Source organism: Mirounga leonina, unplaced genomic scaffold (genome assembly GCF_011800145.1).
Source record: "Mirounga leonina isolate KUSES-001 unplaced genomic scaffold, KU_Mleo_1.0 Mir_107, whole genome shotgun sequence".
NCBI classification, from domain to species: Eukaryota; Metazoa; Chordata; class Mammalia; order Carnivora; family Phocidae; genus Mirounga; species Mirounga leonina.
In genome coordinates this window covers 2,020,110-2,042,144 of record NW_023270233.1, presented here as the reverse complement: position 1 = coordinate 2,042,144, position 22,035 = coordinate 2,020,110, and the positions used below count along the sequence as shown (strand labels likewise).

Below are 22,035 nucleotides of genomic sequence, written 5' to 3'. Positions count from 1 at the left end.
GAAGATGATGGTTGTAGTTTCACAATTGTAGAGATAGTAGTAACAGATTGAAGGTTTTGATAGGGAGTATTCAAGTATTATTGTGGCACATTTGTTTGATAGATGGGAAAAACTCTCTTTAGTGGATGTTTAGACAGGATGAATTTGAGGTGTTATGAAAGATTCAGATAGAATCTTTAAGTGGGCAGTTGGATACAGAGTTCTAGAATTCAGGAAAAAGATCTAGATTAGAGATGTACTTTGGGATTCACATCCATATAAATGGGAACTGTGGTTTGGAACTTTTTTCTTAGGCAAGATGGTGTGAGTTAGCTTTCTCATTGCCTTTGATATCCCATTCACTGAATGTGAGACAGTGGTGTGATGGAATCTTACTATAGAATATTATTTTACAGGGGTGCCTGTGTGGCTCAGTTGGTTAAGCTACTGACTCTTGATTTCAGCTAAGGTTGTGTCTCAGAGTCATGAGATCGAGCCCACTCACAGTCTGCTGAAGTTTCTCTCCCCTTCTCCCTTCACCCCTGCCCCCCCCACCCCACTCTATCTCTCTCTAAAACATAAATCTTTAAAAAGAAAGAATATTATTATCCAAAAGAAGTTTCCATGATGATAGAAATGTTCTACATCTCCACTCTCAAAGCAGTAGTCACATGGGGCAGAGGCTTCTTCAATATAATATAGTATAGTAGTTTAGAGTGTAGATTCTACATACTGGAAGTATGAGTTCGAATCTCCATCCTGCTATATATTAGCAGAATTACCCAGGACAAGATTCCTGACTTTTCTTTGTCTTCACCATTCACTAAATTTTAAACTCAGGCTAATAAAGGGGTTGTTTTAGGATTTAAATCACAGCTGACATTTAGAAAAGTGCCTTGAATCTAGTGAAGAATTAATGAATGTTACTATCATTAACCTTAAAAGTAAACTTAGAGAAAATTTTGAGAGTATCTTGAAATTTAAAAAAAAAAAGAAGGCCATCTATGGATTGACCTTATTGATAGATTCATCCTTAGACTCATTCAATGTTGTGTTATTTTAGAAACATTTTGCATGTAAGATTGCCTATTTCTTTATATTTTTTGTGTTTTTTAAAATTTTTTTCCAGCTTTAGAGAGATAATTGACAAATAAAAATTATATATTTAAGATATACAACACAATGTTTTGATATACATTGTGAAGAGATTACCAAAATCAAGATAAATAACATGTTCATCACCTCACATGGTTACCTTTTTCTTTTCTTTTTGGTAGTGAGAACACATAAGATCTACTCTCAGCAAATTTCAACTACTCTACAATGTAGTAGTATTAACTATAGTTATTATACTGTACCCTGGAACTCCAGAACTTATTCATCCTGCGTAACTGAAATTTGTATCCTCTGGCCAACATTTCCTCATTTTCCTTACCTCCTGGCCATTAGCAACCACCATTCTATTCTTCACTTCTATGACAACTTAAATTCTACATATGAGTGTGATCATGCTGTATTTATATGCATGCTATTTTCTATAGTGGCTGTCTCAATTGGCATTTTTCTAACAATGTAAAAGAGTTTCCTTTTTTCTTCATCCTCACCAACACTTGTTATCTTCTGTCTTTTTGATACTAACCACTGTAACAAATATGAGGTATAGATTTGTATTTTCCTGATATTTAATGATGTTGAGCACCTTTTCATTTACCTATTGGCTATCTGTATGTTTTCCCTGGAAAAATGTTATTCAACTCCTCTGTTCATTTTTTTAAATTGGGTTATTATTATTATTTTTTCAATTGGGTTGTATAATTTTTTTATATATTTTGGATATTAACCCTTTATCAGATGTATGGTTTGCAAATATTTTCTCCCATTCCATAGGTTCTCTCCACCTTGCTGATTGTTTCCTTTTTATGTATTTTTTTGTTTGTTTAGTTTAATTCAATCCCACTTGTCTATTTCACTTTTGTTACCCATGTTTTAGTGTCATATCCAAAACACCATTGCCAAGACCAATGTCAGGGAGTTGTTTCCCTGTTTTCTTCTAGTAATTTTATGGTTTCAAATCTTATAAGTTTTTAATTCATGTTGATTTTTGTATATGGTGTGAGATAAGGGTCTAATTCCATCTTTTTGCTTTTGGACATGCAGTTATCCCAGCACCATTTATTGAAGAGTATCCATGCCTCATTGTGTGTTTTTGGCACCTTTGTCAAAAATCAGTTAACTGGAGATGCATAGATTTCTGGCTCTCTGTACCATTCCATTGGTCTATATGTTTGTTTTTATGCCAGTATCCTGTTTTATTATTATTATTATTATTATTATTATTATTATTATTATTATTACTGAGGTAAATTTGGTATATATTAATTTCAGGTATACAACATAATATTTAATATTTGTATACACTAAAAAGTCTAGTTACCATTCATCATCATACAATTGACCGTCACCCTTTGCACCCACCTTCCTCTGAAAACCACCAATTTGTCCTCTGTATCTCTGAGTTTTGTTTTGCTTTGTTCATTCATGTGTTTTGCTTTTATAGATTCCACATATAAGTGAAATCATAAAGTATTTGTCTTCCTCTGACTCATTTCACTTAGCATAATACTCTCCAGGCCCATCTATGTTGTTGGGAATGACAAAATTTCATTCTTTTTTTATGTCTGAGTAATATTCCATTGTATATATACACCACATTTTCTTTATCCATCATCTATCAGTGGACAATTAAGTTGCTTTCATATCTTAGCTATTGTATATAATACTGCAATGAACATAGGGTGCATATATCTTTTCAAATTAGTGTTCTCATTTTCTTTGGATAAATATTCTGCCCATTTTTAAATAAGATTTTTTTTTTTTTCTTTTGAGTTGTATGAGTTTTTCATATAGTTTGGATATTAACCCCTTATCAGGAATATCATTTGCAAATATTTTCTCTAATTTAATAGGTTGCCTTTCCATTTTATTGATTTCCTTTGCTGTGCAGAAGCTTTGTAGTTTTATGTAGTCCTACTTGTTTATTTTTTTCTTTTGTTGGCTTTGCTTTTGGAGTCAGATTCAAAAATTCAAAGCCAGGAGGTTACTCTCTATGTTTTCTTTTTTCTTTTTTGGTAAATATTAAATATTTAATATGTAAATATTACACAACACATGACTGCCAGGCACTGGGCCAAATAAGAAAGCAAATGGCAAATCAAAATATTACTCAAAACAAAAGAAAAGAAAACACAAAATTCTAAAACCCCTGGGATGCAGCAAAGTGGATATTAGGGTGAAATTTATGCCATAAATGTTTAAGGAAAAAAAGTTCAAATAAACAACATTATACCACAAGGAACTAGAAAAAGAAGAAACTTGGCTGAAATTTAGTAGAGGAAGGAAATAACAAGGAAAAGTCAGAAACAAATAAAATAGAGACCAGGATAAAGAATAACATAACATTAAGAGTAATGACCAGTTTGGGGGGCAGAGCAAGATGGCAGAGGAGTAGGAGACCTGGATTTCATCTGATCCCAGGAATTGAGCTGGATAGGGATCAAACCATTCTGAACACCTACAAACTCAAGAGGAGATTGAAGAAAAGAATAGCAACAACTCTCTGAATTGGAAAGTGACCACTTTCTGGAAGGTAGGATGTGCGGAGAAGTGAATCCGAGGCAATATTCGGGAGGATAGATGGTGGGGGAGGGGGCCTCCGTCGACCGCTTCTGGCAAGTGATAGAGCCTTGGAGCACAAAATTGAAACTTTTAGAAGTTGGCTCCACTGAGGGACATTGCTCCCGTAGCTAAGCAGGTGGTGAAACCCTCACTGGGACAGTGTGGTCTCAGGACCCTCAGGATCACAGAAAGACTGCGGCTGCCTGAGTGTGGCAGAGCTCCCAGGTATGGGAGCGGGGAAGCCGGCTGCAGAGACAGAGCCGAGGCGTGGGCTCTCAGCTTGGGGTTGCCCTAAACCATAATCCGCGGCACAGTCGGGCCACTGCTCCTCCAGCAGGGACCCAACAAGTGGCAGATTGGGGAGATTCCCCTTCACCCCTGGGAGGAGTGGCATGGGAGTGCACCGCAGTGATCTGCTGGGTTTGGAGACTCCACACTGAGTCGGGTGCCAGAGATAGAAATGCTCGGTCACAGGCGGGGTGAGCACGAAGTGCGGCCGGAGACCAGGGAGACGGGAGTAATTGACTGCTTTTCTCTGGGGGCTCACTGAGGAGCGGGGCACCAAGTTCTCAGCTCCTCCAGGCAGAGATTGGGAGGCCACCATTTTCACTCTCATTCTCCAAAGCTGTACCGAAAGCTTGCAGGTCACAAAAACTCCCGAGAGCAAACCCGAGCAGATTACTTAGCCCAGACCAGGCAAGGGCAGGGCAATTCTGCCTCCGGCAAAGATATTTGGGAACCACGGCAACAGGCCACTCCTCCAGAAGATCAGCAAGAAACAGCCAGCCAAGATCAAGTTTACTGATAAATGAGAACGGCGGAACTCCAGCGCTAGGGGAAAACTGAACATAGAATCCATGGTTTTTTTACCGTAATTCTTTAGTCTTTCAAAGTTAATTTTTATTAATTGTCTTTTTTGTGTGTGTGTGTATTTTTCCTTTTCCCTTTTTCAACCAACGCTTATCAATCCCTTTAAAAAAAAAAAAAATTTACATTTTTCATTTTTAGAGTCATATTCTATCCCTTCATAGTGGTTACCCTTATTTTTGGCATATATATATAAGTTGTTCTCTCTTTAAAATTTTGAGATACAGTTTGTTCTAACAGATCAAAATATACCCTAAATCTCTAATGTATGGCTTTGTTCTAGTCTTCTGCCTGATCACATTCTCTCCATTTTTTAATCTTTTTTTTTAAATACTCTTCTTTCTTTTTTCAAACAACTTCTTATCAATTCCTTTTATAAAATCTTTTTAATTTTCATCTTTACAGTCATATTCCAACCCTTCATCATATTAACCCTTATTTTTGTACATATATAAGTTTTTCTTTCTTTAAAATTTTGGGAGGCACTTCCTTCTAAACAGACCAAAATACATGCAAAATCAAGTGTGTGGCACTGATCTATGCACCAGCCTGACCATATTTGATCATATTCTGTTTTGTTTTGATTTGTTTTTCTTTGTTTTTATGTTTTTCTTTTTCTTTTTTCTTTCTTTCCCTTTCTTTTCCCCCAGCATCAAGTCTTTTCTGCTTTGTTCAGAGTATATTTTCTGGGGATGTTGTTACCCTGTTAGCATTGTGTTCTCTTATTCATCTATTCTCCTCTGGACAAAATGATAGGACAGAAAAAATCACCTCCACAAAGAGAACAAGAGGCAGTACCGACTGCCAGGGACATAATCAATATGGACATTAGTACGATGTCAGAATTAGAGTTCAGAATGATAATTTTAAAGATACTAGCTGGCCTTGAAAAAACCATGGGTGTTATTAGAGAAACCCTTTCTGGAGAAATAAAAGAACTAAAATTTAATCAAGTTGAAATCAAAAAGGCTATTAATGAGGTACAATAAAAAATGGGGGTACTAACTGCTAGGATAAATGAGGCAGAAGAGAGAATTAGTAATATAGAAGACCAAATGATGGAAAATAAAGAAGCTGAGAAAAAGAGAGATAAACAACTACTGGATCACAAGGGCAGAATTCAAGAGATAAGTGATACCATAAGACAAAACAACATTAGAATAATTGGGATCCCAGAAGAAGAAGAAAGAGAGAGAGGGGCAGAAGGTATATTGGAGCAAATTATAGCAGAGAACTTCCCTAATTTGGGGAAGGAAACAGGTATCAAAATCCAGGAGGCACAGAGAACGCCTCTCAAAATCAATAAAAATAGGTCAACACCCCGACATCTAATAGTAAAACTTACGAGTCTCAGAGACAAAGAGAAAATCTTGAAAGCAGCTTGGAGAAGAGATCTGTGACCTACAATGGTAGAAACATTAGATTATCCACAGAGACCTGGCAGGTCAGAAAGGACTGGCATGATCTATTCAGAGCACTAAATGAGAAAAATATGCAGCCAAGAATACTATATCCAACTATGTTGTCATTGAAAATAGGAGAGATAAAAAGTTTCCAGGACAAACAAAAACTAAAGGAATTTGCAAACATGAAAGCAGCCCTACAAGAACTATTGAAAGGGGTCCTCTAAACAAAGAGAGAGCCTAAAAGCAGCATAGACCAGAAAGGAACCCAGACAATATACAGTAACAGTCACCTTACAGGCAATACAATGGCACTAAATTCATATCTTTCAATAGTTACCCTGAAAGTAAATGGGCTAAATGCCCCAATCAAAAGACGCAGGCTATCAGATTGGATTAAAAAACAAGACCCATCGATATGCTGTCTGCAGGAGACTCATTTTAGAACCAAGACACCCCCAGATTGAAAGTGAGGGGGTGGAAAACAATTTACCATGCTAATGGACACAAAAAGAAAGCTGGGGTGGCAATCCTTCTATCAGACAAATTAGATTTTAAACCAAAGACTGTAATAAGAGATGAGGAAGGACACTATATCCTACTTAAAGGGTCTATCCAACAAGAAGATCTAACAATTGTAAATATCTATGCCCCTAACATGGGAGCAGCCAATTATATAGGCCAACTAATAACAAAAGCAAAGAAACACATCGACAACAATACAATAATAGTGGAGGACTTCAACACCCCCCTCACTGAAATGGACAGATCATCTAATCAAAAGATCAACAAGGAAATAAAGACTTTAAATGACACACTGGACCAAATGGACTTCATAGATCTATTCAGAACATTCCATCCCAAAGCAACAGAAAACACATTCTTCTCTAGTGCCCATGGAACATTCTCCAGAATAGATCCCATCCTAGGTCATAAATCAGGTCTCAACTGGTACCAAAAGATTGGGATCATTCCCTGCCTATTTTCAGATCATGATGCTTTGAAACTAGAACTCAATCACAAGAGGAAAGTCAGAAAGAACTCAAATAGGGGCGCCTGGGTGGCTCAGTCGTTAAGCGTCTGCCTTCAGCTCAGGTCATGATCCCGGGGTCCTGGGATCGAGGCCCGCATCGGGCTCCCTTCTCAGCGGAATGCCTGCTTCTCCCTCTCCCACTCCCCCTGCTTGTGTTCCCTCTCTCGCTGTCTCTCTCTCTGTCAAAAAATAAATAAAATCTTAAAAAAAAAAAAAGAAAGAACTCAAATACATGGAGGCTAAAGAGCATCCTACTGAAGAATGAATGGGTCAACCAGGAAATTAAAGAAGAATTAAAAAAATTCATGGTACCAATGAAAATGAAAACAACTGTTCAAAATCTTTGGGATGCAGCAAAAGCAGTCCTAAGAGGAGAGTATATAGCAATACAAGCCTTTGTCAAGAAAAAGAAATGTCTCAAATACACAACCTAACACTACACCTAAAGGAGCTAGAGAAAGAACAGCAAAAAAAGCCTAAACCCAGCAGGAGAAGAGAAATAGTAAAGATCAGAGCAGAAATCAATGAAATAGAAACCAAAGAACAGTAGAACAGATCAATGAAACTAGGAGCTGGTTCTTTGAAAGAATTAATAAGATTGATAAACCCCTGGCCAGACTTATCAAAAAGAAAAGAGAAATGACCCAAATCAACAAAATCATGAACGAAAGAGAAGAGGTTACAACCAACACCAAAGAAATACAAACAATTATAAGAACATATTATGAGCAACTCTATGCCAGCAAATTAGATAATCTGGAAAATGGAGGTATTCCTAGCAATGTATCAACTACCAAAACTGAACTAGGAAGAAATAGAAAACCTGAACAGACCTATAACCACTAAAGAAATTGAAGCAGTCATCAAAAATCTCCCAACAAACAAAAACCCAGGGCCAGATGGCTTCCCAGGGGAATTCTACCAAACATTTCAAGAAGAATTAATACCTATTCTTCTGAAACTGTTCCAAAAAATAGAAATGGAAGGAAAACTTCCAAACTCGTTTTATGAGGCCACCATTACCTTGATCCCCAAACCAGACAAAGACCCCATCAAAAAGGAGAATTACAGACCAATATCCTTGATGAACATGGATGCAAAAATTCTCACCAAAATACTAGCCAATAGGATCCAACAGTACATTAAAAGGATTATTCACCACGACCAAGTGGGATTTATCCCTGGGCTGCAAGGTTGGTTCAACATCCGCAAATCAATCAATGTGATACAATACATTAATAAAAGAAAGAACAAGAACCACATGATCCTCTCAAAAGATGCAGAAAAGCATTTGACAAAGTACAGCATCCTTTCTTGATCAAAACTCTTCAGAGTATAGGGATAGAGGGTCCATACCTCAATATCATAAAAGCCATCCAAGAAAAACCCACAGCGAATATCATTCTCAATGGGGAAATACTGAGAGCTTTCCCCCTAAGGTCAGGAACATGGCAGGGATGTCCACTATCCCCACTGCTATTCAACATAATATTAGAGGTCCTAGCCACAGCAATCAGACAACAAAAAGAAATCAAAGGCATCCAAATTGGCAAGGAGGAAGTCAAACTCTTACTCTTTGCAGATGATATGATACTTTATGTTGAAAACCCAAAAGACTCCACCCCAAAACTGCTAGAACTCATACAGGAATTCAGTAAAGTGGCAGGATATAAAATCAATGCACAGAAATCAGTGGCATTCCTACACACTAACAACAAGACAGAAGAAAGAGAAATTAAGGATTTGATCCCATTTATAGTTGCACCCAAAACCATAAGATACCTAGGAATAAATCTAACCAAAGAGGCAAAGGATCTGTACTCAGAAAACTATAAAATACTCATGGAAGAAATTGAGGAAGACACAAAGAAATGGAAAAACGTTTCATGCTCATGGATTGGAAGAACAAATATTGTGAAGATGTCAGTGCTACCTAGAGCAATCTACACATTCATTGCAATCTCCATCAAAATACCATCCACTTTTTTCAAAGAAATGGAACAAATAATCCTAAAATTTGTATGGAACCAGAAAAGAACCTGAATAGCCAGAGGAATGTTGAATAAGAATAGCAAATTGGCGGCATCACAATTCTGGACTTCCAGCTCTATTACAAAGCTGTCATTATCAAGACAGTATGGTACTGGCACAAAAACAGACACCTAGATCAATGGAACAGAATAGAGAGCCCAGAAATGGACCCTCAACTCTATGGTCAACTTATCTTTGACAAAACAGGAAAGAATGCCCAATGGAAAAAAGACAGTCTCTTCAACAAATGGTGTTGGGAAAATTGGACAGCCACATGCAGAAGAAAGAAACTGGACCATTTCCTTACACCACACACAAAAATAGACTCCAAATGGTTGAAAGACTTCAGTGTGAGACAGGAGTCCATCAAAATCCTAAAGGAGAACACAGGCAGCAACCTCTTCGACCTCAGCACAGCAACTTCTTCCTAGAAACATTGCCAAAGGCAAGTGAAACAAGGGCAAAAATGAACTGTTGGGACCTCATCAAGATATAAAGCTTTTGCACAGCAAAAGAAACAGTCTACAAAACCAAAAGACAACCAACAGAGTGGGAGAAGATATTTGCAAAGGACATATCAGATAAAGGGCTAGTATCCAAAATCTATAAAGAACTCATCAAACTCAACACCCAAAGAACAAATGATCCAATCAAGAAATGGGCAGAAGACATGAACTGACATTTTTCCAAAGAAGACATCCAAATGGCGAAGAGACACATGGAAAAGTGCTCAACATCACTCGGCATCAGGGAAATCCAAATCAAAACCTCAGTGATATATCACCTCAACCAGTCAGAATGGCTAAAATTAGCAAGTCAGGAAATGACAGATGTTGGCGAGGTTGCAGAGAAAGTGGAACCGTCCTACACTGTTGGTGGGAATGCAATCTCGTGAAGCCACTCTGGAAAACAGTGTGGAGGTTCTTCAAAAAGTTGAAAATAGACCTACCCTACGATCCAGCAATTGCACTACTGGGTATTTACCCCAAAGATACAAATTTAGTGATTTGAAGGGGTACGTGCACCCCAATGTTTATAGCAGCAACGTCCAGAATAGCCACACCGTGGAAAGAGCCAAGATGTGCATTGATAGATGAATGGATAAAGAAGAAGTTTACATATATATATATGTGTGTGTGTGTATAGGAAGCTATAATTTCAGCTATAATTTCCTCAATGTGTATACACACACACACACATATACACAATGGAATATTATGCAGCCATCAAAAAGAATGAAATTTTGCCATTTTCAATGACGTGGATGGAACTGGAGGGTCTTATGCTGAGTGAAATAAGTCAATCAGAGAAAGACATGTATCATATCATCTCACTGATATGAGGAATTCTTAATCTCAGGAAACAAACTTAGGGTTGTTGGAGTGGTGGGGGGTGGGAGGGATGAGGCGGCTGGGTGATAGACATTGGGTAGGGTATGTGCTATGGTGAGCGCTGTTAAGTGTGCAAGACTGTTGAATCACAGATCTGTATCTCTGAAACAAATAATACATTATATGTTAAAAAAAAAAAAAAAGAAAGGAGGGGAAGAATGAAGGGGGCGAAATCGGAGGGGGAGATGAACTATGAGACTCGATGGACTGTGGAAAACAAACTGAGGGTTCTAGAGGGGAGGGGGGTGGGAGGATGGGTTAGCCTGGTGATGGGTATTAAAGAGGGCATGTACTGAATGGAGCACTGGGTATTATACTCAAACAATGAATCATGGAACACTACATCAAAAACTAATGGTGTAATGTATGGTGATTAACATAACATAATAAAAAAAGAGTAATGACTAGTTTTTCCAAAAATATAAACAAAATTGTCAATGCTTTAACTACATTAACAAGAAAAAAAAAAAGAGGGAAGACTCAAAAAACAAAATGAGAGATGTAAGAGAAAACAATACAATAGATAACCACAGAAATACATAGTGTGATAACAATTACTATAAATAATTATATACTAACAAATCAGATAACTTAGAAAAAAAAAACAGATAATTCCTAAAAATGTACATTACTAAGATTGAATCCTCAATCTTGAATCCAAGAAATAGGAAATCTTCTTAGACCAAAAACAAGAATAAAAGTTGAATTAAGAATCAGAAATCTCCCAGAACAGAAAAGCCCCAAAACCACATGATTTCATTGGTGAATTCTACCAAACATATGAATAATTAATGACCGTCTTTATCAAAATCTTATAATAGTGGAATAGAGGGAACACATTCAACGTCATTCCATGAGGTCATGTTACCTGGTTACCAAAGCAGTATAAAAACAATTCAAGAACAAAAAGTTCTAGTTATTCCGATATAAGTATTGCTACTCTGATTTTTTTTTTTGACATCCATTTGCATGCTAAATGTTTCTCCACCCCCTTACTTTCAATCTGCAGGTTTCTTTAGATCTAAAATGATTCTCTTATAAGCAGCATATAGAAGAGTCTTATTTTTGTTTTTGTTTTTGTTTAAAGAGGTAGAAATTTATTGAACACATGGCAAGGGGAGTGGCAGGCAGGACCACAGAGGAGAGGCTATCTGCTGGGTCTTGTTTTTTTTAATCCATTCTGATACCTGATGTCTTTTGATTGGCGCATTTTGTCCATTTACGTACAAAGTAATTATTGATAGATATGTGCTTATCCCATATATCTACTCATTTTGTCATATTTTCTGAAGATTTTCTCTGTTCCTTTCTTGTCTTTGTCACTTTTGGTCTCTTCTTTGCACTCAAAGAGTCCCTTTAATATTTCTTGCAGGGCTGGTTTGGTGGTCGCGAACTCCTTCAGTTTTTGTTTGTCTGGGAAACTCTTGATCTCTCCTTCTATTCTGAACTATAGCCTTGCTGGATAGAGTATTCTTGGCTGCAGATTTTTCCCATTCAGCATTTTGAATATATCATGTCACTCTCTTCGGGCTTGCCAAGTTTCTGTTGAGAAATCTCCAGCTAGCCTTATGGGTCTTTCCTTGTAAATTAAGGACTTCTTTTGTCTTGATACTTTTAAGATTTTTTTTTTTCTTTATCACTGTATTTTGCAAATTTAAATCACAATATGTCTTGGTATTAGTCTGCTTTTGTTGATTTTGATGGGAGTTCTCTATGCCTCCTGGATTTGGATGTCTCTTTCCTTCCCCAGATTAGGAAGCTATAATTTCAGCTATAATTTCCTCAAATAAACCTTCTGCCCCCTTTACTTTCTCTTCTTGTGGGACTTCTATAATGTGAATGCTATTATGTTTGATAGAGTCACTGATTTCCCTAAGTCTATTCTCATGTTGCATAATTCTTCTTTCCCTCTTTTGTTCAGCTTCATTATTTTTCATGATTTTGTTTTCTATGTCACTAATTCATTCCTCTGCTTTCTCCAGCCTGCTGTTCATTGCATCAAGCCTTTTTCCAATCGTGTTTGTTGCATTCTTCTTCTCTGATTCTTTTTTTTTTTTAACTTTTTTATCTCTGTTGTACAAGTCTCACTGATATCTTCTATTCTTTTCTCAAGCCCAGTGAATATCCTTAAGACTGTTGCTTTCAATTCTTCATCAGGCATGTTACTTGTATCTGTTTCACTTAGATCTTTGGTCTTATCATGTTCTTTCATTTGGGATAAGTTCCTCCATCTTGGCATTTTGTCTAAGTCTCTGCCTTCTTCTCTGTGTTAGAAAAGCCAGTTATGTCTCCTACCAGTAATGGCCTTCTGAAGAAGTGCTCCTGTAGTGCCCAGGGCCTGCAGTTTCAGGGAGTGTCTTGGTGTGTGCTGGGTGAGCTCTGCTGTTGTATTTTGTTTACTCTATGCTCCAGGCCTGTCATCTGCAGAGGCTCTCCTTGCCTACTGTGGGCAATGTTTGGTCTCTGCCCTAAATGTAGTGAGTTTTAACTAGGTGTGCTCTGGTCTGCTTGTGAGATGAGACTTGACACCAACTCCACCAGAACTGAGACCCTGCAGAATTCTCTGGTTGGGACACATGGTATGGGCAGGGATTTGTGCTGGGCTTCTGAGAGAGGGGCCCACCACCCTGGGACTGAGGTAAGCTTGACAGAGAAGAGCAGTCCCACCAGAGGACGGGGGAGTGGGGCTTGGTATAAGTAAGTTAGGCAGCCAGTGCTGCGCTGCCTCTTGCTGGTAGCTCTGTGTTTATGCTGAGAGATGGGGGAGGGAAATGGGCTTAGCCAGCTATCCTGTTCCCAGAGAGGCATCTCTGTGAATGCTCCCACTCCCAGACACTCTGAGTGAATAATCTCCCCACTCTGTGCTCCAAGCGTTCTTCAAATCACTGTTTCCTCACTGTCTGCCCTGGGGTTGTTTGCCTGTCTTCTCTCCAGGAGCAGGGCAGTGCTCTCAAGACTCTATCCCAGCCAAGCCTGCTGACCTTTAAAACTCTAGGCTTTAAGCCCTGTTGGCTGCAAGAACTTAAGAAATTCAGCCCTTCTCATTTTCCAAGCCAATGGCTTTGGGAAAACATTCTCCTTGTGTGCTCCCCTCTGTTCCTCTCTCTTTCATCCTTCTGCACAGGACCAGGGCTCCCTCCCCTCCACAGCAGCCACAGTCTGTTTTACCCCTGAATCATATCTCCGTAATTCTACCTTCTTCAATGTGGCCTCTTCTTGCCCTTTAGTTGTGGAATCTGTTCCATCAGTCTTCAGACCAATTTCTGGGTTATTTAGGATGATTTGATAGTTATCTAGTTGTATTTGTGGGACAAAATGAGCCTAGGGTCCTCCTACTCCACCTCCATCTTAGGGAATTCTGATGACTTCTTCTGTTCTGCCTATGTTTTCTTTAGGAGTTTTATGGTTTTCTTACATTCAAGTCTTGAATCCATTTTGAATTTTTTTTTTTTAAAGATTTTATTTATTTGAGAGAGAGAGAATGAGAGACAGAGAGCATGAGAGGGAGGAGGGCCAGAGGGAGAAGCAGACTCCCTGCCGAGCAGGGAGCCCGATGTGGGACTTGATCCCGGGACTCCAGGATCATGACCTGAGCCAAAGGCAGTTGCTTAACCAACTGAGCCACCCAGGTGCCCTTGAATCCATTTTGAATAAACTTTGTGTATGGTGTAAGAGAGTGGTCTGTTTCCATTCTTTTGCATGTAGCTGTCCAGTTTTCCCAGCACCATTTATTAAAAAGATTGTCATTTTCCCCTTTTGTATTATTGACTTCTTTGTTGTAAATTAATTGAACATATATGTGTGAGTTTATTTCTGGGCTCTCTATTCTGTTCCATTGATCTATGTGTCTGTTTTTATGCCAATACCATACTGTTTTCATGATTAACTGTGTAATATAGTTTGAAGTCATGGAGTGTGACACCCTCCGCTTTGTTCTTTTTTCTCAAGATCATTTGGCCGCTTAGGGTCTTTTGTGGTTCCGAATTTTGGAATTCTTTGTTCTAGTTCATGAAAAATGCCACTGAAATTTTGATAGGAATTTCATTGTATTTATAGTTTACTTTGGGATGTATGGGCATTTTAACAGTATTAATTCTTCTTCTTTTTTTTTTTTTTTAAAGATTTTATTTATTTATTTTAGAGACAGAGCACAAGAGGGGGGAGCGGGAGAGGGAGAAGCAGACTCCCCGCTGAGCAGGGACCCCCAATGCGGGACTCGATCCTGGGACTCCAGGATCATGACCTGAGCCGAAGGCAGTTGCTTAACCAACTGAGCCACCCAGGCGCCCCTTAACAGTATTAATTCTTATAGTTCATGAGTTTAGATTATCTTTCCATTTATTTGTGTCATCTTAAATTTCTTTCTTCTGTGCCTTGTAGTTTTCAGCATACAAGTCTTTCATGTCCTTGATTACATTTATTCCTAGGCATTTTATTCTTTGTGGTGTAATTATAAATGGGATTGCTTTCTGAATTTTTCTTTCTGATAATTCATTATTAATATGTAGAAATGCAACAGATTTTGTGTATTGGTTTTGTATCCTTGATTTTTGTATCCTACAACTTTACAGAATTCATTTATTAGTTTTAACAATTTTTGGTGGAGACTAGGATTTTCTATGTATGGTATCATGTCATCTGCAAAGAATGACAGTTTTACTTCTTCCTTATCATCTTGGATGCCTTTTTATTTCTTGTTCTTGTCTGGCTAGGATTTTGAATATGTTGAGTAAAAGTGCTGAGAGTGGGCATCCATGTCTTATTATTGATCTTCAGCTTTTCTTCATTGAGTATGATGTTTGCTCTGGGGTTTTCATACATGGCCTTTATTATGTTGATGCATGTTCTGTCTATACCCATTTTGTGGAGAGTCTTATGATAAATAAATGTTGAATTTTATCAAATTCTTTTTGTGTATCAGTGGTGATGATTGTGATTTTTATTAATGTAATTTATCTGCTAGATTTTGGATTTTTATATTTCTATTTCATAATCTCAATGTATTGTTTTAAATTTACCCTTTGATTTCTTCATTAATTCATTGGTTGTTCTGTAACATGTTGTTTAATATCCACATATTTGTGATTTTCCCAGTTTTCCTCCTGTAATTGATTTCTAGTTTCATATCATGGTGTCAAAAAAGATGATTAATATGATTTCATTCTTCTTAATTTTATTGAAACTTGTTTTGTAGCCTATCATGTGATCCATCCTAAAGAATGTTCCATGTGCACACCAGAAGAATGTATATGTTCTGCTATTGGATAGAATGTTCTGTATACATCTATGATAAGGTCCACCTGGTCTAATGTGTTGCTTAAAGCTGTCTTGTTTTTTTTTTTTTAATTTTGATTTTTTTGTCTGGATGGCTTATCCATTGATGTAAGTGGGGCAATTAAAGTCCCTTACATTAATGTATTGCTGTCAATGTCTCTCTTTAAGTTTGTTAATTTTTGCTTTATTTATTTAGGTGTTCCTATGATGGTGCATAAATATTTATAAATATTATATCCTCTTGTTGGATTGACTTCCCTCCCCTGTTTTGTTTCTTTACATGAAAAAAATAATTAAAATTCTATTAACCAAATATTTATTTAAAAATATGTCTCATATTTTTATGAAACTCCAGAAATCAGAAAATACAAACACTACAATCTTTTCTTTCTTATTAATTTTAACAGCAATTCCTGAGTTTGTAACACAAGTGAACGTTGCCTTAGAAGCCTTAAGTAAAAACTCTTTGGATGTATTTGATGATGATCAATTTGTGGACATCTCAAAGAAGATCTATGACACAATTCATGATATCAGATGTTCAGTCATGATGATTCGGGTAAGTTTGCTTTGCTTTCCATTGAATTATTGCAATCCTTCTCACCATTTGGAATGCTTGGAATGACTGCAAGAATTATTTTATTTCTATTTCATAATGTCAATGCTGAAATCCACTAGAACTTTAGAAATTCATATGTATCCCTGAAGTCAAATCTACTGTCACAAACAACACTTTCACTTATGTATTTGGTTATAACTTATGCAAATGAGCATATTTAACTGCTGTGTGTGCAGAAATGATAGGATTCCTTGTGTGCAGAATTCACTGAAGTGTCACATAGCATGATCAGGAGCCAAAGGAAAATACATAAAGTAATTTGCTTTCTTTTCTTGAATGGAAAGGAAAGGATCTTTCTCATCACTGTATTGAAATTGGTAGGAAAATGTGTCTAAAACAGAGTGTTTCTATGGTCAAACCTTCTCATAGTGGATTAGAGACTCAGACTGTTCTGTAAGAAATCCCACATGGAGCTGATAAGAACAACAAACACTTGAACTGTCCCAGTCTGGGAATTGTCTGTTTGGGGGAAGATATGCCATCTTCATAAGGGTGAAAGTGAGCCCTTTATTGTGGGTGTACTGCATACACAGAGACCAGGATTATTTGTTTTCACTCAAATATTAATGTGGGGTGTTTATTCAAATTTTATTTGAAAAACAGTGGAGGCTTTCTGGAAAATGCCCATGTAAAGATATGGGGATATTTTATCTTAGAATGGGTTCACCTGAAGGCAGATCTGAGGTAAGAATCTGTGTTACCATTAGTCTATTTAGGAGAAAGTAAGAAAGAAAAAGTGAGGCAGGGAGGGGAAGTAAACCAGCAAGATGTAATTATGCATCACTACTGGCAACTAGGGCTCAATCCTGCTGGGAAATCTGGGCGATACTATAGAATACACCTCAGAATTACCTTACCTGAGGTGAACAAAACCCAATATATCTACCTATTCATCCTTGATTAAAGGCTACCCCTCCTCAGAGTGTTACTAAAGCCTCCTGCGTGGGTCAGTCAAGCTCTTGTGGCCAAAAAAAGCAACCCTCAGGCAGAGTGGCAGGTGCTTGCAATAAGAAGATTCAGTAGGAATGGTGAGTGTAATTTGTTAAGTATGAAGAGTGTTTAATTTGAAAGCCTCTACATTTAACTGTTAGTGAGACTATAAAGATGGAACTAGAAGTTCTGAGGATATATGGAGTGAGCACCAATAGTATCTGATGGGCTTGAATGCCATAGTTAGGTTACACAGATCAGTATATAAAAATGGAGTCATTTGGGGATCTTGTAAGGAAAAAAAGCCAACAAAAGTTGAAGACACTGGCAGGGCAATGGATGCTTATGAAAGAAATTCTAAGAGAAAGGCTAAAGGTGTCAAGATATAGGATCTAGCACTTCAGAGCCTGGGAAAACCTGAAAGCAAGCCAATAATATGTAAAAGAGAGAAATTTCCACGTATATATTATTCATATGTGATTGAGTGCTGTGGCACTGTACCAGTACTATGTCTGAGCTGCAAAGTACATTTTCAAATATTTTCTAATTCTAAAAAAGGATTTTAAACCTTACCCATGTGGACTAGTGGACTAGCAGACTGCTCATAATCCAAAACTGAGAAGACAGGTAGAACCAGGAGAGAAACACAGAGTGAAGCGCATGAATTTCAGGAAGTAGTCTTTCCAGAGTAAAACGCCTGCATTTCCGGTATCCCTGGGTGGATATGTAAGAAGATTAAACCAGTGAAATAGCATAGGTAAACCAGGGTAGGATATGGATTTTTTTTCTGAAAAATCTATCTATGGATGAAAAAAGTCTTGTAATAGCTCCCATTTGTATGTTTTAGTCTTAAAAAGTTTCCTCCTTATCAAAATAGCTTACTTATAGCAAATCATATTATCTTGCCATTATTTCTATATATCTCTCATATCCAGCAGTCCTCTGTAGGGCAAGAGAATAATTTATTGTAATTATTTAATAGCCTTAGAGGGCAGTAATTTTTCCCTACAGTCATCTCTTTTTCAAGGTACATACTTCAATTTCTTTTAACTTTTCCTCATAGGAATAATTTAGTATTTTGTGTTCTTTACCAGTCCTATTTAACTTTTCAACAAAATTCTCAAATGAGACTATCAAAAAGCATACTCTAATTAGGGCCTGTCCAAAGTCAAATAAAGTGGAAAACTTGTTCTTATGTTGCCAATAATATAGCCGACTGCTATGAACTTATGTTTTCCCCTCTTAAATACCAAGATTGTTGGATAGACCATTTATTTTTTTTTTTTTTTACCCTGTTGTTGCCTGTATATTCTTCTCCATTTTGATTTGATATGTTTGCTCTTGGTCATAAATCCTTATCATATTAAACTTTATTATATTTCTAAATGATTCTTCATATAATTTATCAGGTTGCTTTTTTTCATTTTTATTTTTTTATTATGTTTAATTAGCCAGCATATAGTACATCACAAGTTTTTGATGTAGTGCTCAATGATTCATTAGTTGCGTATAATACCCAGTGCTCATCCCAACACATGCCCTCCTTAATACCCATCATCTGGTTATGCCATTTCCCCACCCCCTCCCTTCTGTAACCCTCAGTTTGTTTCCTGAGTCCAGGGTCTCTCATGGTTTGTCTCCCTCTCTGAATTCTTCCCATTCAGTTTTCCCTCCCTTCCCCTGTGGTCCTCCCCTCTATTCCTTATGTTCCTCATATGAGTGAAACCATATGATAATTGTCTTTCTCTGCTTGACTTATTTCACTTAGCATAACCCCCTCCAGTTCCATCCACATCGATGCAAATGGTAGGTATTCATCCTTTCTGATGGCTGAGTAATATTCCATTGTATATATGAACCACATCTTTATCCATTTGTCTGTTGAAGGTCATCTTGGTTCCTTCCACAGTTTGGCTATTGTGGACATTGCTGCTATGAACATTGAGGTGCATGTGCCCCTTCTTTTTACTACATCTGTATCTTTGGGGTAAATACCTAGTAGTGCAATAGCTGGGTGGTAGGGTAGCTCTATTTTTAATGTCTTGAGGAACCTCCATACTGTTTTCCAGAGTGGCTGTACCAGCTTGCATTCCTACCAACAGTGTAAGAGGGTTCCCCTTTCTCCACAACCTTGCCAACACTTGTTGTTTCCTGTCTTGTTAATTTTGGCCATTCTAACTGGTGTAAGGTGTTATCCCATTGTGGTTTTGATTTGTATTTCCGTGATGGCTGGTGATTTTGAACATGTTTTCATGTGTTTGTTAGCCATTTGGTTGTGACTGTACCTAAATCAGCATCAATTAGAAACATGAGGTTATAATCTCAATTCCTTCATCTAGATTACTAAACAAAATATTGAATTATATTGGTCCTTCATCTGACTGAAATCTCTGCTAGATAGCTCCAGTTAAGGACCTTAGTGTTAAGAGACCTTAGAAGCTGATGTTCCATCCAACTGAGAACATACTGGTAAGTGTATGGTTTGTAAGAATGTTTTCTGAATTTTGAGGTAGAACTATTCTTCCTTCAAACACACTTTAAGGCCTAAATAAATAAATAAAACAGATAAAAAAAGAGCTCCTGTACTTGAAACCATGAAGGAGAGTCCAGGGGCCCATCATCTCTGTGTCTTCATGCCCGGTTCCTTAGGCAGCCTCTAGGGAAACTCCCACAGAACTTCTACAAGGATTCTTTGGAGGATGATCCATAAACCTGTGTATTTAACTGCTAATTGGATTATATGTTGAAAATAGAAGTCTAATTCAGGTGCAATTAATAAAAATCTATCTTTTTTTTTTTCCTTTGAGGACTATCCCTTTATTATAGAATATGATAAAATTGATCTGGTGTAATCTTCTCTTTATAAGGTCAAATGTAATGCTGACCAATATCCCAATCTTAGAACTGCAAAACATTTGATGCTTTCTTCAAAGTATCTGAAGAGTGTCAAGATTAAGGCAATATGTTTACAATTATGCAAGTTCAAGGAGGGCTAGGTTATGCTCTTGAGAGTGTTTTTGAATGTTACAGAATCCGGTCCTATGTCTGAATTTTCATGAGTGTTCAGTGCCCTTGAAACAATAAAATACTAACTTCAGATCAGTGCCCAAAATTTTACAAATAGTTTTGTAAAAATATGATTGTATCTGCCTTTAATATTTATTTTGGTGAATAATTATGTTAGCAATTGTTCAGATTATTTTTAAAATTTCTGAGAGAAAATGCTGTGACATTTAATATTACTCTCTCCACTGGATTCAGTTTGTGGACAAATTACAGAATCCCATTCTTAACCTCAAAGAGAAGGGAGTATTAAATATTTATTGTTTCTTTGGTGTTTAATATCTGCGTATAAATTTTGCAATTACTAAGAGTCTATATAGTAGTTAAGATTAAAGCAAATCATAAACCTCACTAACCTGTTTCCTCCTTTGTAAAATAAACTTTGTATTAAACCTACTTCAAAGTTATTATGCTGACAAATGAGCTAATAGCAATGAAGTACTCAGTAAATAGTAGTCTTTTATAAGAAGATAGCTACTGTTTCTACTACCTTTTTGAATAGTTCTAGTACTACTGAAGCTGCTTATTATTTTCTTTATATTTTGAAGAATGTTACCTATAGAAGTTAAAGAAATGTGACTGCAGGTAAACATGAAACCAAAGCCCCAAAAGTACCTTAAAAGGTGAAGTTCTAAGCAAACAATTATATTTTTTCTCAAGATTTTGTTTTATATACAAGGAAACTTTATGTTTATCGAGTATCTGAATTATAGATTATTTAATGCAAATTGTGCCTTTAAGCCTATATTACTTTAAGCTAGCGTATAATTCTGTATGTTGTTTTTATTAACTTCTTGAAATGTGCACGAAGGACTTGATGGTTCATCTTTTTGGGAAATGTGCTTAACCAGAAATAGATATTAAAAAGGGCAACATAAATGAATTGTGAGAAACGTGGGTGGTCAGCAGTGAAATATCCTCAAAAAGAGGAAAAGATTCAGCAAAAATTCAGCCTTTTAACAGGTATTCAGAATGTGGGCTTCATATATTTTTTTTGTGAATTTTCATATATGACTTATCAAAGCACATTTTCCAAACCAAATGTGAAGATTTTCAGGACTACCACTAACAGATTTTCTGTTAGTTGTCTAACTTTATGTTTCAGGGAATAAGAACATAGTTTGGATATGTTACTTGATGGAAGTTAATTTTTGAAGAACAAAGGAAAATAAAATTAAAAAAAAAAAAAAAACATTTACATGGCCCAGTTTGCATGAACCATTTTTACATGGATCATTTACATGACTTCTAGAATTGAAACAGTTCAATACAACACAATTTCAGCATATACAGCTAGAAACACATTTTTTCACTTTTTTTAACATTAATTTTTAGAGAGCGTTCAAGAGCGAAAGTGTGGGGAGCAGGGAGGGGCAGAGGGAGAGGCTCCCTGCTGAGAACAGAGCCTGACTTGGGGCTCCATCTCATGACCCATGAGATCATGACCTGGCCGAAACCAAGAGTCAGATGCTTAACTGACTGAGCCACCCAGGCACCCCTACTTTATCTTTTCTTTATGTTATAGTAATAACAATTTGTCCAAAGGTTATTGGATTACAAATGAAATTTCATAAAATAAGTACTTGCTAAGTGAATTTAACATACAGGGATTTAGGGTGAATATAAGCCTTATTTTCCTTAGGACACATTTAGATTATACCCCCCTTTACTCTCAGAAGTGTCCAATTTGGGTAATAAAATATCATATGAATATCAGAGTTTGAAACTAGATGAACATCTAGTTTCTAGGCCCTGATTATACTGCTCGAG

At 36.9% G+C, this 22,035-nt stretch overlaps 1 protein-coding gene across 1 annotated transcript in view; it reads left to right on the top strand.

The window, feature by feature from the left end:
• Positions 1 to 22,035, top strand: part of LOC118018595 (catenin alpha-3-like) — a 1,827,095-nt gene that overhangs the window by 1,478,358 nt on the left and 326,702 nt on the right. Inside the window, exon 14 of the mRNA XM_035017231.1 lies at positions 16,061 to 16,212. Coding sequence (XP_034873122.1) covers positions 16,061 to 16,212 — 152 coding nt within the window. The remainder of the gene's footprint in view (positions 1 to 16,060; positions 16,213 to 22,035) is intronic.